A 23143-nucleotide genomic window follows, 5' to 3' on the forward strand; every position below is an offset into this window, starting at 1 on the left:
AGTACAGTAATGGCGCTTTTCCACTGCATAGTACGGCACAGCACGGTTCAGTACAGCTCACCTTGGTTCGGCTCAGTTCGGCTCGGTTTGTGTTTCGACTGCAGTTTAGTACCGCTTTAGAGTGGGCGGGATTATTCACGTGTCGTTATAGTTGCGCCACCTCTACTGCTCGCTCTTCATTTTGTTTAACTTGTCCCTACACTGTTTGTAAGTCCGATGGTAGCCATGTGCGCCCAAGAGCTTAGCGACCTTCTGAAAAACTTTTTCATTCCGCGTCGCCCCATCCAGCTCTCGCTGGATCCGCTCCTCGGCTACCAACGAGAGGAACTTCTGTACTTCCTCAATAGACCACGAAACAGCCATTTTTGGTTAAAACAAAATGGTGCGTCCGAACCTTCTCTGGCTGTGCTAAAATCTAGCGGGTCTGTTGTGTCTCGTGTCGCAAGTTCAGTGACGCAGTAATGACGATTTTCTCCGGCCAATCAGTGACCAGCAGAGTTTACACGTCACGTTTTGGTAATGGTTCGACGCGCTTGGAACCTCGGCTGAGGTGGTACTAAAAAAAGGACCAGGTACCAGGTACTGTTCCCAGTGGAAAACCCCCCAAAAGTGAGCTGAACTGAACCGTGTCGTGCCGTACTATGCAGTGGAAAAGCGCCTGTAAAACAAGTGCACTTTTATTCAAGACTATAACCGAAGGAAAAGAAACTGCTTCAGTACTCCTGTACAGTAGTTTGTCAGCATGGCCACAGGAAGCTCTGCAGTTCAAACAAGGCTTGAGCTGGGAGAGCCTTTGCCGTTTCTCCGGCGGTGGGAGGATGGGATAGTAGACTGCTTGCAGCTTGTGCTTATCGACACATTTACAAAATATTTAAGGTGGGCCGGGTTCAGGAGTTTTTCAAAGGCTTTGGTAATTCTAGTGTTAATGAGCAGTCAAAAAAAAAGCTGCAACATGACAAGCTCACCTGAAAATAAAGAAAGGTGAAGGTCTCGGTCGTGTTGGTCTGCTCAGGTCACCAAAACATCTTGACGGTGGTCTTAGAAAAAAACAGAAAATCAACAGTCTGCTGTGGCGGGATGAGAGCGGCAACAAGTCCTGATATTCAATAATGGCTTTAATTAACAACAAGAATTGGCTTCTCATTAAGAAACTGGTTGGAGTGAAATTAGCTAGAGTTTGACGTTTATCTGTTGTCTTGTTTCACGTTTAATGAAGAAACTAATCAGTTCAGAGGATGGACTCCTTAAAAAACAGGGCTATTAAAGTGAAGGGAAAAGGAGTTAATTAGCAGTGAAAACTGCTCACTGATTTGGAAAATGGTTAGAATGAAAACCTGCGGCCCACCAGGACCGGAGTTGGACACCCTTGCTTCACAGTTAGAATAGTATTGTGTTGGTGATGAGCGGTGCCACGTTTCTTGCAGACATGACACCAATAATGGTTTCATCATAAAATTCAAGCAGACTTCCGTATGTCCTTTATTGGGGAAAGGCTTCTGCTAGCCCCCTCTGTCGTAAAGCCCCGATCGGTGGAGCGTTGCAGTGATGGTTGTTTATCTGATGTCCACACAGGTTCTCTCTGGAGCTCAGGCAGAGTGACTATTGGGTTCTTGATCACCTCTCTTAACAAGGTGATTGCTCATGCCTGCAATATAGGAAGATTAATGGTTGTTCCAGATTTCTGCCCTTGGAAGCCTTCAGTTCTGCAGGAATTTTTGTAGCCTTCTCCAAATCCGTGCCTCAACACAATCCCGTCTCTAAGCACTGCTGGCGGGTCCTTTGACCCCATGGCTTGCTTTTTATCAACTGTAAGACCTTCTGTAGACAGGTGTGTGCCATTCCTAATATTGTCCAGTCAGTTGGATTGACCACAGGTGGACTCCAAACAAGGTGTAGAAGCATCTGGATGTTCAATAGAATGGGCTGCACCTGAGCCAAATTTCAATTTTATGAGTAAATGGTCAGAACACTTGTGTTAGTGTGATTTGTCAGTTTTTAATTCTTACTACACTTGTAAAAGTCCTGTTAAAGTTTTGTCATTTTAGGGTATTGAGTGTTGTAGTGAGGGGGAAGAAGAATTTAAACGAGTTTAGCAAAATGTGAAAAAATAAAAAAAGTAAAGTGGATCTGGAAACTTTCTGAATCCACTGTACATTCAAATTTTGCTGTATCATGTCATGCTCACTTAAAAGTTCCATTATCTTTTATTTATTATACTCAACATTTTTCCTAGAATCACAAGAAATGGGATGCTGGTGAAGAGGAAGCCAAAGAGAACAGACAGAAAGATAAAGAAGACCTTAACATTAAAACATCTGAGGGTAAGGTCATTTTTGATCCTACGTGCAGACAAAGGGAGATAGTTATGTTACTACTTCAACCTGATGTTCTTTTTACAGGTTGGACATGTGTGTGTTTCTATTGTTGCATGGCCATGCTTAGTTCACCTTAATTTTGGACTCGTTCTTGGTTGACTACAAGGTTTTGCATCCCACAATGTGATATGTGTAGCACTGAACTCTTCTGTCAGTGCGTTGAAATGCACGTTAGCAAGGCTGAGCATGAGAATGTAACACTGGAGACAACAAATGTTTGTTAGCTTTCAAACTGCATGTTAATTACTCCGATCTCTCAATCCTCTATACCACCTCAGAGATAAAACCTGTGATGTTAATCTGTAATGACTGCCTTTATTAATGAAAGACAAGCCGAGTGCATATACCAGATAGTCACGTGTGAACCTTATGCTTCCTCACGTCCCTCGGTTATTCTCTTTGATTTATTAGTACTAGGGTGTTGTACTGTGTTAGCCATTGTGAATGTAGTAGGAAGTCAAGCAAAATTACACCATTTATTGACCAATTAAAAAAGATAACAATATCCAGGCTTTTGAGACGCCTTCTTCATGCAAGATGTAAGTTCCCTGTGTTTATATAGACACTAGGACAGGAACAACATTGGAAAACCTTTAAGTGGGAGATCTTCAATATAAAAAATGAATAGACATCTTCAAGGTAAGATTCATTTAGCAAGAGAGGAGAACAATGTATAGTCAAGATCTTTGGATAAGATAACTGTCGAACAAATTTTATCATCTGTGTTAAATACTTTTCGGGACAGTGACAGGATCCATAATTCATCCATTGCACCTCCACACTATTGATAGCCATATAAGTACAGTAATCCCTCGCTATATCGCGCTTCGACTTTCGCAGCTTCACTCTATCGCGGATTTTATATGTAAGCATATTTAAATATATATCGCAGGTTTTTCGCTGGTTCGCGTGTTTCTGCGGACAATGGATCTTTTTACTTCTGGTACATGCTTCCTCAGTTGGTTTGCCCAGTTGATTTTATACAAGGGACGCTATTGGCAGATGGCTAAGAAGCTACCCAATCAGACCACGTGGTTAAGTTCCTGGGTGCTGAGTGGCTCAACGACGGAGCGCAGAATTCAATTCCGCTTTGCGTTAACCAGGAAATCTCGTCTCGCTCCTTCAGCATCAACGCGTTTCGCTGTGTAAAGAGTTAAGTTTCGTCAATGAGCTGCTTGATGCCCACTCCGAGACGCTGAGCGACAAAGATATGCCCGAGATGACCAAGTCAGCAAGCGAGGAAGATAAGGAACAAGCGGACCCAGCACAGGAAGAAGACGCCGGCCTAACTCTCGAGCATCTCGCGACCATTCTACGAATGGCAAAAGATCTTCAGATATCGATTGAAAAATGGGACCCGCAAATGATCGGTTCTTTGCAATTTAGAAATGCTCTTGACGACGCCATGGAAGTGTATAAAAACCTCCTTAAACAAATGAAAAAGCAACTGCCCACCACGATGTTCCTTACCCACAAAACACCGCCAAGTACACCTTCAGTGGAAGAAGAAACTCCAGACGACAACGGCGGTGCTACACAGTCGATTGAAGAGGCTCCTTTAGAAGACGCTCTCCTTTGTTAAAATTAAACTCATCGTTATCGGGCAAGTCATTGTTTCATTGTCGGGGAGTACCCATAACTAATTTTGTACGTACTTAGTACATGTACGTACGTTTACTGTAACAGTACACACATTTTACTGTATTCAATTTCTCTTGCATTGTACCTATTTATTGCTGATGGCCTGTCTATCGTAATGGCTGTAACATATGTGATATCGGAGACGCTCGATATCTTTAAAATAACATTTAGGTTTTACTGCATATAAACAGCGTGTTTACATACATAATTTCAACGAATCTTACCTAATATCTAAGAGAATACAAAGGGTTTATGCTGTATAACTGCGCGGGAAATGTTTATAAGAGTGTGGGAGAGTTTATAAGGGCTTAAAATATATAAAAATAACCAATTAAACATATGGTTTTTACTTTGTGGATTTTCATCTTTCCCCCGCGATCGAGGAGGGATCACTGTATGTCTTCTGCAGAGCTGATTAGAGAGCACAGCACACATCCCAGACTCGCTGGCTCACTGATGGTTTATTTATTCCAGAAAGACCTGATAAGGCACTACAGCCAGTACCAGTGGCAATATACCATAACGCCAGCTCTAATGCACTTTTGGAGGGCTAAATATTTTTGAAATCTCCTCTGCTTTCTTTTCAGCACTCAGAGGGGCTTCAGCCTTTCATAAATGTAGCTGCGTTTGTTGAGAGTTTCCAAAAACATGCAGCCAATAGAACGGATTGAGCAATTAATATCACTTGTATACAACGAAATTTCAGCATTCAGTCGTCCTCATTTTAAATGTTTCAGTGAAATTCAAAGCAAAATGTTTTGCTTGAGGCTTTAGTGTGTTTTTTTTTTTTTTTTACATTTCCTGAAGTTTCTGTATAAACTTTATTTTAACATACAGTATGTACATATCATACACACAGTCATAAAGCCATATGCCTCTATTGCTTTCTGTCTGCCACTTCATATTTGTCTCTAGCTGTCTAAGTACAATCAGAGATCATTCTGTTGTCCAAAATACAAGACTATAGCAGAGCATTAAGAACATTCTATTAACACGTTAGCTTATAGTCGGTAAAACAGAATCTTCCATTATGTCTATAGCTACGTGAGGCTTATAATTCTATTCCGATTATGCAGTAACGTTCTACCATTAAAATTAAGTTACCAGGTTTGGCTCTTACAATAAATATAGAAAAATGAGAGAGACAACATTCAGCAACTGGTCACTGAGCGATCCTAGCAGGATGGTATCTCACCAGCCTTGATTCCAGTCACACATCCATTGACCGCAGCACACTTGCAGCTTTGACTAGAGCTGTCATAATCGCAGCACATCCTCTGCTTCTCTTGTTTTCTGTAAATAATAAACTGCAGATGACATCTTCTGTGGGCTTTCACTGTCACTTATAAGATGGCATTAGTGCAAACAAGCGGAAATTATTACTCGGTGAAATAACGGAACAGCGAAAAGAGATTGATTATATTGTTCGGATTTAAGCTTTAAGTCGGAGACTTGTAGATCGGCTAATTCGTATTGCCAGCAAGAATTAAAAGATTCCAAAAACGTTGACACAGTATGAATTCTCGTGAGACGGAGACTTCCATCCAAGCATTATCCAACCTGCTATATCCTAACTACAGGGTCACGGGGGTCTGCTGGAGACAATCCCAGCCAACACAGGGCGCAAGGCAGGAAACAAACCCCAGACAGGGCACACACACACACACACCAAGCACACACTAGGGACAATTTAGAATCACCAATGCTGAGACGGAGACTTTTAACATGAAATTCTTTCAAGTCAGGCCCTACTTACAACTATTTTCAAACAAGACCACGGTCATCTAACCTCTCAGTCGTGTGAATGCTTGTGTCAGACACATTTCTTGTGCTCTCAGCTCTTATAAATTTTATTAGGACAGTAATTTTATACATTCTAGTTGACATGTCAACAACTAAGCGAAGAAGAAAGAGCATGGACAAACATTCGAAAAAGTAATTTTACTTATTATAAATAAAGAAACGATATTCACTCACAGGCAGTTAAACGTTGTGTTGTCACGATGTAAGTCCAAACACGGAATCAAAATTCCAAATATTGTTTTTACTAAAGTTTAAAAATAAAAGTGAAAATAATTCATATGTATCAATTCCCATGAAAATAACAAAACTCTTTAAATTGTATATCCGGTTAACCAAATCCGTTGGTGGGCAAGCGAAGCGAGCAGGGGGTGGAGCCTCCTAGTAGGAGAAATTGAGAGGAATAAGTAGCAACGTGATATAAGCCACTACAAACCTTCCCACTCCCTTGAGAAGTTGAAATTGCTTAAATCAAGTCTATTGTCATGTGTTGTTTTGTCTTGGTAGGGTCCAAGGCTGACCGTGTTCTCCACTTTACACTCTTTGTTATGTAGACGTAACCTAATGCCCCCAGATCCCTTGTATGTTACACTACCTTTTTATATCTATGACCTCGGGCATCAAAACAGAGTATAGAAACTGCCTGTTCTGGTACTTTACTGTATTGTATCCACAAGCTATGAGATGCACAAGATTAACATGTTGACCTTAAGAGTAGTTTAAGATAATCTGAACGTGTCCCAGTCCGTCGGTAGTCGAATTTGCTGCTTGTGTGGGCTGTTGGCTAATGATGATTAGAGATGTCCTTGTGTCATATGTTTGTACTGATTCTTAATTACGTCAAATATCCAACAGCTTACAATCATCACAGCAGTGTGTAGTTGGTTACTTACTGTCTGGTGGCTGCCTTTATTATTAACTGGTGCATATTGTTCTCCGTCTTCTGAAAGTTTAAAGCATTCTTAATTTTCACTTTCATAAAAGTGTCATGGTGCTCCTGTTCCTTCCTTGTTAAAAATCTTCATTATGCTTTTATTTTTTCATGCTAGTAAAAGCAGGACTATCAAAACAGTTCCACTGCAGAGACGAGGTCTTGGTAAGTACTAGAGAAGTGGGAACTCGAGAATTCAGTTTATTGGCTATACGACATTTTAATTGTATAGCTGAAAATAGTAATGAAGAAAACAGACTCGCAATACAAGAGACGTTGGTAATACTAACAGCTTTAAGCATCTGTGGCTCATGTCATATTTTCTGTTACCCTTTCAGATGCAGAGAATAATTTTGAAAACGACTTCATTAACCAGGCTCAGTTCGCTGCTCAACATTCTTCGGGGACACCTGAAGAAGAGGAGGTTATGCTGGCTCCGACACTCACCCAGGATGGCTACAATGAGTACACCGCCCAGGACTGTGAAAACAAGTGCCACTCTCATTTCCATGACACAATTGGTCAGGCTGATGACCTCCATCATCATCACCATGACTATCACCATATTCTGCACCACCATCATTCGCAGAACCACCACCCTCATAGCCACAGTCACCACTATTCTCGGGAGCAGTTTAAAGGTGCCGGCATCGCCACCTTGGCCTGGATGATCATCATGGGAGATGGCCTGCACAATTTCAGTGACGGACTAGCCATAGGTAAATTAAGTTTATACTCCAAGTGCTGCATCTCTAAACATCTTCTGTTTATTATGTGCTTATTTCTATTTTTTCCTTATATTTCTAAACTATCCTTTCTGATGCATATACAGGGTCATTGCAGAGTCCTTGTGCAGTGTAGAATAATAAGGACTTGTATTCTGCAGGTGAAAAAAAAAATCTTTAAAAGTTTCAACAACAACAACATTTATTTCTATAGCACATTTTCATACAAACAGTAGCTCAAAGTGCTTTACATATTAAAGAATAGAAAAATGAAAGACACAATTACAAAACAAAATAAATCAACATTAACATCGAATAAGAGTAAGGTTCAATGGCCAGGGGGGACAGAAAAAACAAAAAAACTCTAGACGGCTGGAGAAAAAATAAAATCTGTAGGGATTCCAGACCATGAGACCGCCCAGTCCCCTCTGGGCAGTTTCAGTATGTTATGTCTCTCTATTATATAAAAAAAACTTGGGACGAGACGAGATCTTTTGAAGAGAGACAGAGAGACAATTTCACATCCCGCGACAACATGCGACATGGTCAGGTCACGTCATACTGACATCCATGTCAGACAGATTTGAGCAATGGAGAGAAAAGAATGCAAATTTGGGGAAAAAAGGAATAAAAGCAAAGACTTAGCGAAGGAACAAACAAAAAAAAAGAAAAGTTAAAGAAGACATGACCACAACTAAGTGAAGCAGAGAGGCGCGACGAAAAGAAACACAAAAGCGATGGAGAGAAAAGAATGCAAATTCTGTATAAAAGAAATTAGAGCAAAGATGTGGCGAAGAAGAAAGATCTGCACGTCGAAAAGACACCAAAAAGCGGTGGAGAGTAAAAAATGCACAAAAAAAGCAATTAAGACGCATAATCATCTATGTGCAAATTCGGAAAATAAGGAAAGTAATAATCAGTCCGGACCAAGTAAATTTGAAAAACGAGTTGGTCCAAACGGGGTCACAAATAAAAGACAATTATTAAAAGAGAAAATTGAACTTCATAAATGACTAAGCAAAGAAAAAAGACGAGTCTGGGTCAGAAATAAAAGACAAAGTAGAACTACAAAAATGAATAAGTGAAGAAGAGCAAGCAAATGGGGTCAGAAATAAAAGACACAGAGTAAAAGACAAAGTACAACTTCATAAACGACTAAGCAAAGAAGAAAAATCTATGCGGTGAAAAGAGACAGAAAAATGCTGGAGAGAAAAGAATGCTAAAAAGAAGGAAAAAAAGAACAATAAGAATCTATGTGCAAATTCAGAAAATAAGGAAAGTAATAATCAGCCTGGAACAAGTGGAACAGAAAAACTCACAGGTCCAATCAGGGTCAGAAATAAAAGACAAGGTAGAACTTCATAGAGAAGTGACAATTAACAAATCCTAAGGAAAAACATTCAAAAACGTTTACTTATAAGAGAGAAAGACACAATATTCATTCACGGCCAGTTATATGTTGCATTATCACAATGTAAGAACAAACAAGGAATCAAAATTCAATGTAATCTTGAAGAACAGTTCATTCCGAGTATTGTTTTTACTGTTAAGTTTTAAAGTAAAAGTGAACATAATGCATATGTAACAATTCCCATGAAAATAACAATCTCTTTAAAATGTATTTTGGGTTAACCAAAGCCGGGGTTTGGCGAGCGAAGCGATGACAGATAAGTAAACAATAGATTTAACATGTCCCCAAACGAGGACACATCTCATTCAGACACCTTCACACACTGCTCCATCTGGATGAAAAACTATCCTGCCCACAAGTGTTACATTTGATTCGATTTCCGTTAATCCTTGAGGGGAAATTGTCTTTTTTGCATGGCCTTTGAGGGGTCAGTGCACAGGGTCAGCCATTATATTGTACAGCCACCCTTGAGCAATTTTCAGGTTAAGAGCCTTTCTCAAAAGTCTCAGTTTAAACATAAAGCCATTTCTTCAGCATTTTCAGGGAACTTGGCAAGCCATAGAACACAATGTCCTGTCTTCTACCATTCTAGCCATTCAGTGTAACACAAGGCAGAATAAATGAGTATGTTTGGTCAAAAACAAACAGTTGATTAGTTACCATCAAGAAGCTTTTTACAAATTGTTCTCATCTCCTGTAGAGCTTTTTAAGTCTTTAAACTGCACAAACTCTTCATAGTGAGTCTTATGGGCTTTTGTCACCGTTTTCAATCATTTTGTTTTCTTGTCCGGATCTGTCTGGCGATCTTCACCACCGCCACCTGATCAAAGCACGGTGATGTCGCTACATTGATTGATTTAAGGCCAGAAGTCCACATGACCGTCATCATCAAGTTCTACCATGTGAACCCTGAATACAATGAGGTATTTTATGTTAGGTAGAATCCCTGGAGGGGGCTGGGTTGTCTCTTGGCCTCGGAAACCCTGCGGATTAGCATTTTTTTCTCCAGCCATCTCAAGGTTTTTTTTTTTTCTGTCCTCCCTGGCCATTGGACCTTACTTTTATTCTGTTAATTAGTGTTGCCTAATTCAATTTTCTTATTTATCTTGCCTTTTTTCCCTTTCTGTATCTTGTAAAGCACTTTGAGCTACATCATTTGTATAAAAATGTGCTATATAGATAAATGTTGTTGTTGTGCTAATGCGTCACCATATTTAACCAGCGGCACAGAAAGCTCTGTCAACAGGTAAGCGACTAGATTGACAGCTGTCTGTTTAGCTGAGTGGTAGAAGCCAGTGCTTCTTATTAACCAACAGCCTAAGTACGCCTTGTAGCCATTTTGTCTCGGAGAGTAAAACTACAAGGAGAAGGATGTGACACTCCCAGCATGTCTCTGCTGAGGGATCAATCATCTGTGTTGTGTTTTCATGCCATCATTCTGCCCTTTCCTATTCCATGAGGTACTGTGTCATTCTCAAAAATATACATGTTTAAACATAAGGTGGAAACACTTTACATAGTCGTGATTCAGTTTAGGTTAAATTATTTGTGTTTTGTAATTTTAAGTACAGTAATATTCCTTCATTGTCCCTTTATTAATAGGTTTTAAATGTGTTTTATGTAAAATAAATAAAAAAGCAGGTGTTTTGCTGATTTTTCCTTTAACAAGACATTTTAGTGCAAGTTCAGACTTACATACAGAATCAAGTTATTAGGCCTAATGTCCACAGGAACAGAACGCAAAACCCCTTATATACAGTATACAGTGGTGTGCAAAAATGTGGGCACCCTTGATTAAAATGTCTGTTACGGTGAATAATTCAGTGAGCAGAAGATGAACTGATCAACAAAAAGGCATAAAGATGACACGTTTCTTTTCAGTATTTTATTAGAGATAAGTGTGTTGTTTTTGTTTTGTACAATTTCACAGTGAAAAAAACGAAAGGAGCAGCATGCAAAATTTTGGACAACCCAAGATATTTAGATAACTTGTCCCAAGGTGGTCTCAGGTCCTTCATTAGCTCATTAGGACTATGGCTCATTCACAGTCATTGTTAGGAAACTCCAGGTGATGTAAATTTCAAAGCTGTATACATTTTCTGACTCCTCAAACCTCATCCCAGCAATCAGCAGCCATGAGCTCCTCTAAGGAGCCACCTAGCACTCTGAAAAATAAAAGAATTGAGGCTCACAAAGCAGGAGAATGCAACAAGAAGATAGCAAAATGTTTTCAGGTCTCCGTTTGCTCAGTTTGTAAAGTTAGTAAGAAATGGAAATTACAAGGAATGGTGGAGGTCAAGTTGAGGTCTGGAAGGCCAAGAAAAGAAAGAACTGCTCGTTGGATCACTAGAAATGCAAATAAAAAACCCAGTTTGACTGCATAAAACCTTAAGGAAGATTTAGCTGACTCTGAAGTGGTGGTCTGTTGTGAAGAAATATGACCTTCATTATGGAGTCAGCAGAAGAAGACCTTTCCTGTATCCTCGCCACAAAATTCATGACCTAAAGTTTGCAATTGAACACCTAAACAAGCCTGATGTATTTTGGAAACAAGTCCCATGGTCTGATGAAGTCAAAATAGAACTTTGTGGCCAGAATGAGCAAATGTTGGTCTTGAGAAACAAGGCCCTGACAGTCCGCCGACCTAAACATCATTGAAAATGTGTGGAGAGATCTCAGAAAGTGCAGTGCATGCAAGATGGCCCAAGAATCTTGCACAGTTAGAAGGTTTTTCCAAGGGTGAATGGATGACACTCGCCAAAGAGGGTCTTACTAAGCATGACCAAGTTTTTCTTTAAATTGAATCAGTTGAAATGCAATGAATGACCAAAAAGGGTGAAAAGGTAGGCAGTAAACTGCCAGAGGTTTAAATTGTTAAAGTGTAAATTAGCAAAAACTGAAAAAAGGAAATTTCAGAATTTCACAAATGACACTTTGATTTTTATTATTATTATTATTATTATTTTTTTTTTTTTGCACAATTTGTCTAAATGAAAGGCCTGCACTTCTTAGGGTCGTGATGCTCTGTCTCGTTCACTTGTTAATTGCCATTTTCTTGCCATTATCACTAGAAAATTGTCCAAGTGTCCAGCAAGTGTAGTAACACAGTCTGCTCCATTGGGTTTTTAAGTAATCAACAGAAGGTGGGACACCTGTGCAAATTGTTTACTTCAACCAGTAAGGCTTAATTTACTTGAATTGCTGCAGAACCTCTGTAGGTTGTAACCTATTAGTTGTTCCCTGAAGAAGGCCCATTTGGAATATTCTGAAATATATATGCATGCATGCAGTTCATTACTTTACTGTATTTATGACAAATTTATTTGCCAGCTGAAAACTCATTCAGATGTCAAATTGTCTTTACACAGGTGCTGCATTTTCAGAAGGGATCTCGAGTGGATTGAGCACGTCAGTTGCCGTTTTTTGTCATGAACTGCCTCACGAGTTAGGTGAGTCTTGCCAGGTGTTTTTTTTGTTTTTGTTTTTTTAAACATTTAGAGATAAGCATGTGCTTTGCTTTTACTTTTATGACACCAGATCCCCTGGGGTTGTTACACATACTGTATAGTTAAACCAATAAATGTTTTTTATTACAGCTTCCAGTCCTTAGTGTGCAAATTGTATTGTCCTGATCAAATTCTTTCAACTGTTTGTGTGGCAAATTTAAGTTAATTCCCACAGATTAAAGTTCTGCATTTTTACATTTACTTATTTGGCGGACGCCTTTATCCAAGACAACTTACAACCTTTATGATACAATTGGTTATGTTTCTTTTTTGGATTTCCAATTGGAGGACAGACAGGTCAGGTGACTTACTCAGGGATTTGAACCTACAACCTCAGGGTTTGAAGTCCAGAGCCTTAACCACTACACCACACATCGTTATTCTCCTTGAAATGAAACATCTCAGGTCCAGTATTTATTAGTCTCAGGCAGTGCCATCCTGTATATTGTACATCATGCCATTGAAATCAATGTACAGGCACATCTTGAGCTACGTGATAGCTTTATTGCTCAAATCCCTACATCATCTTCTTCATTCGGCTGCTCCCTTTAGTGGTTGCCACAGTGGATCATCTTTTTTCATATCTTCCTGTCCTCGTCATCTTGCTCTGCCTATTCTTCCTCACCACATCCATAAACCTTCTCTTAGGCCTTCCTCTTTTCCTCTATCCTTAGCATCCTTCTCCCAATATACCCCTCATCTCTCCTCTGCACATGTCCAAACCAACACAATCTCGCCTCTCTGACTTTGTCTCCCAACCGTCCAAACCTCTAATGTTCTTGTTCCTAATCTTTTCCATCCTCGTCATACCCGTCAAAGTCGGAGTGGTGGCTCTGAGGTTAGGGATCTGCACTGGCAATCAGAAGGTTGCCGGTTCGAATCCCATTAAATGTCAAAAGGGTCTCTGCTCTGTTGGGCCCTTGAGCAAGGCCCATAACCTGCAATTGCTCCGTCCTGGGTATGACGTTAATCTGCATCCATCCTTGCATGTAGCTCCCTCCAACCTGCAGGGAAACACTTGGGGGTTTGTGGCATAATTGGCACTCCAGCCACCATAAAAAGCCTCACACTGTTCCACTCCATCTGAACTCGTGTGGTGCTGAGGCATCACCCATTGCATGGCTGCACTCGGATCCTAATCTGGATCCTGAGTTAGTTTGTCGTGTGGTGGGTGCAGCAATGCACTGTATCAGTGTCCGCTCCTAACCTCTACCTCTCCTCCTCTCGTCACACCCAATTCAAATCTTAACATCTTTAACTCTGCCACCCCCAGCTCTGTCTCCTGTCTTTCTGGTCAGTGCCCCCGTCTCCAACCCATATAACACAGCTGGTCTCACTACCGTCCTACAGACCTACATACTAACTAGAAATTTACATAAAGGAAAATTTGCTGTGTCTTCATGTGTACAGTAAGTACTGGGTAGTATGTCAATATGTCAGTAAGCATGTTAATGATGTTATCTTTGCCAGTATTTTTCATTCAACGCTCACACCACGCCAAGCTCTATAATTAATAAACTAGTCTTATATATACAGAGTGGTGTGGTGGCTCTAAGGCTAGGGATTGGCACTGGCAATTGGAAGGTTGTTGGTCCAAAAGTGACTCAACTTCGTTGGGCCCTTGAGCAAGGCCCTTAACCTGCAATTGCCCCGTCCTGGGTATGACATCAATCTCCATCCAGCCCTGCATGTAGGCCTTCCAACCTGAAGGTTGATGGCAAAATTGGCACTTCGGCCACCATAAAAAAAACTCACATTGGTTCCATTCCATCTGAACTAGTGTGGTGCTGAGGTGTCACTCGTTGCATGGCTGCACTCGGGTCCTAATCTGGGATCCTGACTTGGTTTGTCATGTAGTGGGAGTGACAATGTGCTGTATCAGCGCCTGCTCCTAACCCCTCTCTCTTTTATATACCGTATATACTCGCATGTAGGTCAGGTCTTGAAACCCATAAAATCGATCATAAAAATCAGACCCTGACTTATACGCCCATTCAAAAATACACTTACATTTTTTTTTTTCTCTCCATCTTCTTGCTTCCTCTAATCTCACACCAGTTTCTCAGACACATTGAATTTTGTTGCAGCGGTGCAGTTACCACTTTCTTTTGCCACTTCAACGACTTTTAGTTTAAAACCAGCTTTATATTTTCTCCTGATCGAACGCTCCATTGTAGATAAGGGATGCTCTTATGATGGTGTGAGATGCAGTGCAAACATGGCTTCGGAATAGTTTGGGTATTACTGTGTGGTCACGTAGGCACATTACATAGACAAAAAAAAAGGCAGGGTGCTCCGTGGTTACTCTCTCAGGTGGGCATTAGCATGTCGTAATCCAATAGCTTGGGTTTACCGCATTCAACTTATACGACCTACATTATAAAATACCGGAAATTATACGGTAAAATCAAGCCCCGACTTCTCCATGGGAGAAATTATGTATACACAGCAAACATCTACACGTGGAAATGTGTGTGTCAGTCTGACTGTCCAGCCTGGAAATGCGAGGCTACAGCATGAAGCTCAAAGAGCTGATAAGGCGGCCCCAAGTAAACGGATCGGAGACAAACTCGCTTAGCCGCTGATAGACAAGAGGGGCAAGCACGTCCGCAAAACGAAAACCGCCGACTCTGCATTTCAATTTTCTTTCTGACGATTTCAATAGTTTCTAGGAGCCTGGGCTTTTTACAGCACAGGCTTACACACCTAGTGTAATATAAATGTAAAACTGAAAAAGTCATTTAAACAACAAATACTTCATTTTTAGATTATTCCTAGTATCATTGTAGCTTTCCGTAGGCAGTGTTTTGCAGGTGAGTGACAAAGTTTTCATAGTTAGATGAAGAAGAAGGAGGTGATGACAGAAGCAACAGAAAGAGGGAAAATTCATTTTGCAACAAATCAGTAGCAGGTACAGAGCGAGTCCAGAGAGAGGCTGTGCAGCACATGAAAGGTGCCCAGTTGCACAGCTTACAGAATGAGTAGTGCAAACTTAAATAAACCAGAATTTTTACTACTTTTTAGAATAATTTGCATCTGTCTGACATTAAGTTAGTTAACTATCACTTAATTTGAAGTGAGTCTATATATAGTACATATTAATTTTATTGTGTGATTAGCTGTGCTACACCCGTCTGGGATAAATTTAAATGTATGTAATCAACATACCGCACACCTTAGTATATTCAGTGTTAACATTTGCAGGGCATCATCAATTGAAAATTTATTTTGTAATGCATGTAGTAATAAAATGCATTATAGTTTTCATTCCAACAGATGGCACATCACAAACATTTGTCGTGATAAAATGCTTTGCATCTTTCATTCCAACTGATGCTGATTCTGGTGCATCAGAATCATTAGCCTTTACGAATCTCATACGAAATGGAATATAACAGACATAGCCCCGGATGAACACTGATACACAAACACGCCCTTCAATTAAGATGGATGATTGAATAAGAGCACTTCATAGGGTGTGCCGTATTCGGAATAACGCCAAAGCAGTCCAAATAGGTCCTAGGCAGAATATTATGAAGTAACATGCATTATACTAAGGGAGGATACAGAAAAAGCGAACACATCACAAAAGGTCTGACAAAATACACTACTGAGTGGCTGGTTAGGCATCTCTGCTAAAGTGGTTATTTCATTTATTAGGTTTCAGATAGCCATCCATCCTATAACCTGCTTATGCAGTCCAAGGTCATGGAGCACCAGGGCTCATCCTGGCAGTACCAGGTAGAAGACTGAGACTTATCTTGAATGGACTTCCAATCCATCTCAGAGGAGAGGGATAATTTCGAGTTGCCAGTTGAGCCATTACACGTGTTTTTGGGGATGTGGGGGAAAACCCAAATGAGTACAGAGAGAACATGCACGGTGACAGGACTGAGATTTGAACCGAGGACTCTAGCGTTGTGTTGTTCAGCTGCCACATTTTTTTTCCTGACATTTTTATTTTCCAGTATTTTTTGATAATTATGTCTCAAACATTTTTTTTTTTTAATTTCCTGACATTTTTCTTTTCCTTTTTAGGTGATTTTGCTGTGCTGCTCAAAGCTGGCATGACTGTGAGGCAAGCTATCTTATACAACTTGTTGTCAGCAATGATGGGCTATCTTGGCATGATAACTGGAATATTAATCGGTCATTATGCTGAAAATATATCAATGTGGGTATTTGCTCTGACTGCCGGCTTGTTCATGTATGTGGCTCTTGTTGACATGGTGAGTTTCTTTCCTCTTCCATTGCCTGATGTTTCCATGGAAGACTGCCTGGTGTGTGTGTGTGTGTGTGTGTGTTTGGTAACAGATGCTGATCCTGTGTAAGACGAATGAAGAGGAGGTGCATTAGAATACGTTAACAGCTGAATATATCCTAAGGCAGCCAATATAAGGTGATGTCTGAAACAGAGCAACTCTATCCATCCATCCATTATCCAACCCGCTATATCTTAACTACAGGGTCACGGGGGTCTGCTGGAGCCAATCTCAGCCAACACAGGGCGCAAGGCAGGAAACAAACCCCAGGCAGGGTGCCAGCCCACCGCAGGGCACACACACCAAGCACACACTAGGGACAATTTAGGATCGTCAATGAACCCAACCTGCATGTCTTTGGACTGTGGGAGGAAACCCACGCAGACACGGGGAGAACATGCAAACTCCACACAGGGAGGACCCGGGAAGCGAACCCAGATGGGTCTCCTAACTGAGAGGCAGCAGCGCTACCCACTGCGCCACCGTGCCGCCCACCCAACTCTATCTATGATTAGTCATTTTAAAAAGCAGCATTAAAAACTGAGTTTAGTGCTCTATAAAAATATCTAAATCAGATATTGAAAGTGTCTTTACCATTTGCTTGATGTTGATTACATTTTTATTTTCGTGCCACACGTGACACTGGGCCCTTTAGTGGTTAAGGTTCTGCTTGTTTATGTTACGTTATTCTCTGTTTAAGTTCCTTTTTTGTTGTCTTTGTTAAATTTCAGGTATTTCCTATATATTATATTTGTTTATGTAATGTGTATAATTTTTCATGATTATGTAGTTTCATTTCTATGTGTAGTTACGTGTAATTTCAGGTCCCTTGTACTTTTTGGGTGGTCCTTCAAGAGGCGGGGCTTCATGCCTGAATCATTTACCCCCAAACCTATAGAGGTCTAATGTGGTTCATTGTCATAGATAGATAAGACAGGTAGATACTTCATTAATCCCAAGGGGAAATTCCCATACTCCAGCAGCAGCAGCATACTGATAAAAAACAATATTAAATTAAAAAGTGATAACAATGCAGGTATAACAGACAATAACTTTGTATAATGTTAACGTTTACCAACCCCGGTGGAATTGAAGAGTCGCATAGTGTGGGGTCTCCTCAGTCTGTCGCTGAAGCTACTCCTCTGCCTGGAGATGATCCTGTTCAGTGGATGCAGTGGATTCTCCATGATTGGCAGGATTCTGTCTGCTCGGCGCCCGTCGCTCTGCCACAGATATCAGACTGTCCAGCTCCGTGCTTACAATAGAGCCTGCCTTCCTCACCAGTTTGTCCAGGCGTGTGGCATCCCTTTTCTTTATGCTGTCTCCCCAGCACACCACCATGTAGAAGAGGGCACTCTCCACAACCGTCTGAACCGTCTGCAGCATCTTATTGCAGATGTTGAAGGGCGCCAGACTTCTAATGAAGTATAGTCGGCTCTGTCCTCTCTTGCACAGATCATCAGTATTGACAGTCCAGTCCAGTTTATCATCCAGCTGCACTCCCAGGTATTTACAGGTCTGCACCCTCTGCACAGTCACCTCTGATGATCACGGGGTCCATGAGGGGCCTGGGCCTCCTAAAATCCACCACCAGCTCCTTGGTTTTGCTGGTGTTCAGTTGTAGGTGGTTTGAGTCGCACCATTTAACAAAGTCCTTGATTAGGTTCCTATACTCCTCCTCCTGCCCACTCCTGATGCAGCCCACCATAGCAGTGTCGTCAGCAAACATTTGCACGTGGCAGGACTCTGAGTTGTATTGGAAGTCTCATGTATGTTGGCTGAACAGGACCGGAGAAAGTCCAGTCGCCACCGGCGCTCCTGTGCTGCTGACCATAATGTCAGACCTGCAGTTCCCGAGACGCACATACTGAGGTCTGTCTGTAAGATAGTCCACGATCAATGGCACCAGGTGTGAGTCTACTCCCATCTCTGTCAGCTTGTCTCTAAGAAGCAGAGGTTGGATGGTGTTGAAGGTGCTAGAGAAGTCCAGAAACATAATTCTTACAGCACCACTGCCTCTGTCCAAGTGGGAGAGGGATCGGTGTAGCATGTAGATGATGGCATCCTCCGCTCCCACCTTGTCTTGGTATGCGAACTGCAGTTGGGGCTCATGTTTGCTTCTGGGATTGCCCTTTGGGTACATCCTTTATTCCTTTTCGGTGGCATTTTGTAAAATAAATCTTTTATTTTTATGAAGATTCTTTGTGTGCTCTTTATTTTACTGCCAGGGGTTTACGGTTACCCTCTCCCTGTCAGGGCATTTGTTAATATATTTTGAAACTGTGAGTACTTAGCTCCACCCCAGAAGTCAGCTGGTTTGATGTGAAACCAGGCTGAGGTTAGGTGTGCCCCAGTGGGTATACTGTTCTGCTCCCCTGCCAGTGTGTGGAAGCCCCTCCTGTAAATTTCCCTTGGGAAAAATTCCCACATTAGAACATCGAATTAATCTCTCTGCCTGTTCGTTGTCTTTGTGGTCTCTGCACTCTCTTCCTTTACCCACGTGAGTTTGTTCAGAACATTCTGGAGACGTATCAGTTATGTTGACTAGTGACTACAAGTGCCTACCTCGTCTGACTGAGTGTCGGTATTTTTGTGAGTGCTGGGCTTGTCTCCTGCCTTTGAGCTTTGCTGTTTGAATGAAAGATATCATTGAAATAAGTTTGTAATTGTTATTTGTAGTAGTATGAACACATTGATTCAGTCCGTCAACTGCCCCCTTTCTATTCTTGCAGGTCCCAGAGATGCTCCATAATGACGCCGGCGATCACGGCTTCAGCCACTGCGGTTACTTCCTGTTGCAGAATGCCGGAATTCTGCTGGGGTTCGGGATCATGCTCGTCATTGCCGTATTTGAAGACAAAATATTGTTGGATGTTGAACTATAACAGTGCAAACTTGAGTATTAAATCAGAGCCACTGGTACCCAGTCTAAGTGATTCACTAACACATATTTATTTCTACTTTTAACTAGTCGAAGAGGGATATTTTTGTGAAGCCTGTTTGTTTTGTTACGTTCCTTGTGTTGAGGCTCTTATTATGTAGAGTAGCTCTTCGTACATTAAATGGTAGATGTGCTCATTTATCCTTAAAGAAGAGAACACAGAAGAAAAGACGGCAGATCATTTTATTTATCAGTCCTGATTTTTCTTTAGTCTGACCTGCTTGTGAAGACTGTTAACATTACACGAGAAAGACTCCCTGACCTCATTACTGATAAGCACTTATGTTTAAAAAGAGTACATGTCTTTTTTTTACAGTGTTGTGCAAAAGACTAAGGAAAATAACCGATGGGTATATTTATTGTGCTTTGTTTTTTAAAGCCATTCATTTTTGTTACATGGTAAGGTGAGCGTCGCTCCATTACCAGGTGCCAGTAACTGTTATTCTGTCTTTTCCCCGTAATAAATACTGTGCTTATTGTCAAAAACACGTGCCGATGCCAATTATTGTCTTCACTTCATTGTCCCATTTCAATAGCAAGATGCTCTCCTGGGTTGGATTCCTAACTCTTGACGGGTTTTTTTTTTTTTGCTGCCTCAGTTGTGTCCTCACTGATGTATTCCCCCAAACTTCTAACCTTTCTTTAGAGGTGACCAGCTTGAAAGCCACCAGGCCTTGACAACGTTTAGGAGTCAGCTTCATCTTCATCATCCAGAAGAGACCTAAAGGTGAGAGGAGCATAACCTGAAAAAGTCTTTGGCCTACATGAATGAGCAGTCAGCCAAGAAAGACGCGTCTACCATGTGCCTGGAGGGCATAATGAAGGTTAGCAGAAACATTCAGACCACTGTCTACGCCATGGTTAAACATGGCGTAGAGCCAGGAGTTGGACAGCTTGTTTTATATCACTTTGATTAACTAGAGTATCAAGTTTCATTATTAATAATAATAGTAGTAGTAGTAGTAGTAGTAATAACTGTTTTCATTTATATAGCATCTTTCTTAAACCCAATGATGCTTTACAGAATATTAAGAAAAATAAACCAATCACAATTCCTAACAGTCAAATCCTGTCAGAGTTACAAAATTCAGGCTGAAGAAAAGTGTTGTGAAAAAAGTTAAATTTTCAAATTAGCTTTGAAGGAAGAAAGTAAATATAGAGGTAAGGAGTTTCTAACGTGGGTGGGTCACATCACTGAATGATCTGTCACCCCAGGAAAAAAAAAAAAAAGGTCTGGTCTGTGGGACCGTTAGGAGCCGAGCACATGGAGAACCTGGAGGAGTGTAACCGTGAAGAATGTGAAGAAGGTAAGATGGAGCTCAGCCAGGGAAAAACCTTGTAAGTAACGAGTGCAAGTTTACATTTGATACAGGGGGGGTTCACAAAGTACTCGGACCCCTTCACTTACCACACACTTGGCTGGTTAAGTTATTATTGATGCAGTGGGGGAAATAAGTATTTGACCTCAGGCTGAATTTGTAAGTTTGCTCACTTACAAAGAAATGAACAGTCTCTCTCATTTTTGTGGTAGTTTCCTTTTTAATGAAGAGAGACAGAATATCAACCAAAAATCCAGAAAAAAACACATTACGTAAAAGTTCTAAATTGATTTGCATGTCATTGAGAGAAATAGGGATTTGATCCTCATACAACACAGCCAGATTTCTGGCTCCCACAGATTGGCACTCAGATTACAATCAATCAATCAATGACAAATACTCGTGATCGTAACTTGTTATGTGTGTGAAGCACACCTGTCCACAGAATCAATTTTTTTCCATTTCAACTTCTCCACCACCATGGGCAAGAAGACAAAAGAGCTGTCAAAGGATGTCAGGGACAAGGCTAGAATGGGCTACAAGACCGTCAGTAAGAAGCTTGGTGAGAAGGTGACAGCTGTTGGCACCATTATTCAAAAATGGAAAAAATGTAAAATGACCCATCAATCGCCCCCGGTCTGACAGCTCCATGCAAGTTCTTGCCTCATGGCGATGATGATCATGAGAAAGGTGAGGGATCAGGCCAAAACAACACACCAAAACACCAGGTAAAAAGTCCCAATAATGAATTTATTTATACAATAATGTGCACATAGCACCTACACCTCCACTATACACAATAATAAAACACTAATCAATACAATAAACAATCCTCCTCTCCACCCAGCACCTCCGTCACACTCGCCCAAATCCAGCTCAGTCTACTGGGTTTCCCACAGTCCTTTAAATAGTCCTTGACCCAGAAGCGCTTCCGGGTCAGATAAAAACTTTTTTTTCTTCAGCCCAGAAGTACTTCATTTCATCCGTCCCCATGGGATTTCGTCCGTTTCCCCTTGGGATTATTAAAAGTATCTATCTATCTATCTATCTATCTATCTATCTATCAATTATATAGCACCTTTCACTCTATCTATTATATAGTGCCTTTCACTCTATCTATCTATCTATCTATCTATCTATCTATCACATAGTGCATTTCAGAAGAGAAAATTAATTCAAAAGCACATATTTACCCAATGTATTTATTTATAATATAGTGCCTTTCATTATCTATCATATAGTGCCTTTCCTCTGTTTGTCTGTCTGCCTATCTATTATATAGTGCCTTTCATATCTATCTATCTATCTATCTAAATCTATCTATCTATCTATCTATCTATCTATCTATCTATCTATCTATCTATCTATCTATCTATCTACTTCCTGGCTATATGGAAAATACAAATCCCTGTGCCTCCCTGCAGTGTCCCCTGGCGGTCCCCACGGTATGCAGCAGGGCTGTGAAGTAAAACTCCAGTGTCCATGATGCCCTGCTGGAATTCGGGGCCCATCCATGTTGCAGGAAGGACTCCATCTAGTGGTGTGGGGGTATTGGCCGGGATAAACTGCCGGCCATATATCACAACGGGAGGAGCATGTTAGTGATCTGAGGGCAGCTGGGACCACCACAGACCTCAAAGAACACCATTGGTAACACACTACGCCATAATAGATTGAAATCTTGCAGCACCCACAAGGTCCCCCTGCCCGAGAAGGCCCATGTACAGGTCCATCTTAAGTTTACCAGTGAACATCCAGGCCTGTATATGGGCTTTCTTGGGCAGGGGGGCTGCATCAACAGTTGTCATCTTCTCACCACGTTTCTTGCTGACAGTCTTGTAGCCCATTCCAGCCTTGTCCTTTGACAGCTCTTTGGTCTTCTTGCCCATGGTGGTAGAGAGGTTGGAATGGAAGAAATTGATTCTGTGGACAGATGAGCTTTATACACATCACGAGTTGAGATCAGGAGGATTTGTGATTGATTGATTGATTGATTGATTGTAATCGCCAATCTGTGAGAGTCAGAATTCTGGCTGGGCTGTAGAGGATCAAATCCTTATTTCACTTAATTACATGCAAATCAATTTATAACTTTTATGCAATGTGTTTTTTTTCCGGAATTGTGGTAGATAATCTGTCTCTCTACATTAAAGTGAAACTACCATAAAAATTAAAGACTTTTCATTTCTTTCTAAGTGAGCAAACCTACAAATTCAGCAGGGGATCAAATAA

At 41.0% G+C, this 23143-nt stretch overlaps 1 protein-coding gene across 1 annotated transcript in view; it reads left to right on the forward strand.

Moving 5' to 3' along the window:
* slc39a6 (solute carrier family 39 member 6) overlaps positions 1-20080 on the forward strand; it is a 72760-nt gene extending 52680 nt beyond the window's left edge. Inside the window, exons 7-11 of the mRNA XM_039753999.1 lie at positions 2234-2321; positions 7086-7466; positions 12252-12332; positions 16428-16618; positions 19384-20080. Of these exons, the coding sequence (XP_039609933.1) occupies positions 2234-2321; positions 7086-7466; positions 12252-12332; positions 16428-16618; positions 19384-19536 (894 nt within the window). The 3' untranslated portion in view covers positions 19537-20080. The remainder of the gene's footprint in view (positions 1-2233; positions 2322-7085; positions 7467-12251; positions 12333-16427; positions 16619-19383) is intronic.
* The last annotated feature ends 3063 nt before the right edge of the window (positions 20081-23143 follow it).

This window comes from Polypterus senegalus, chromosome 5, assembly GCF_016835505.1.
Source record: "Polypterus senegalus isolate Bchr_013 chromosome 5, ASM1683550v1, whole genome shotgun sequence".
Classification (NCBI taxonomy): domain Eukaryota; kingdom Metazoa; phylum Chordata; class Cladistia; order Polypteriformes; family Polypteridae; genus Polypterus; species Polypterus senegalus.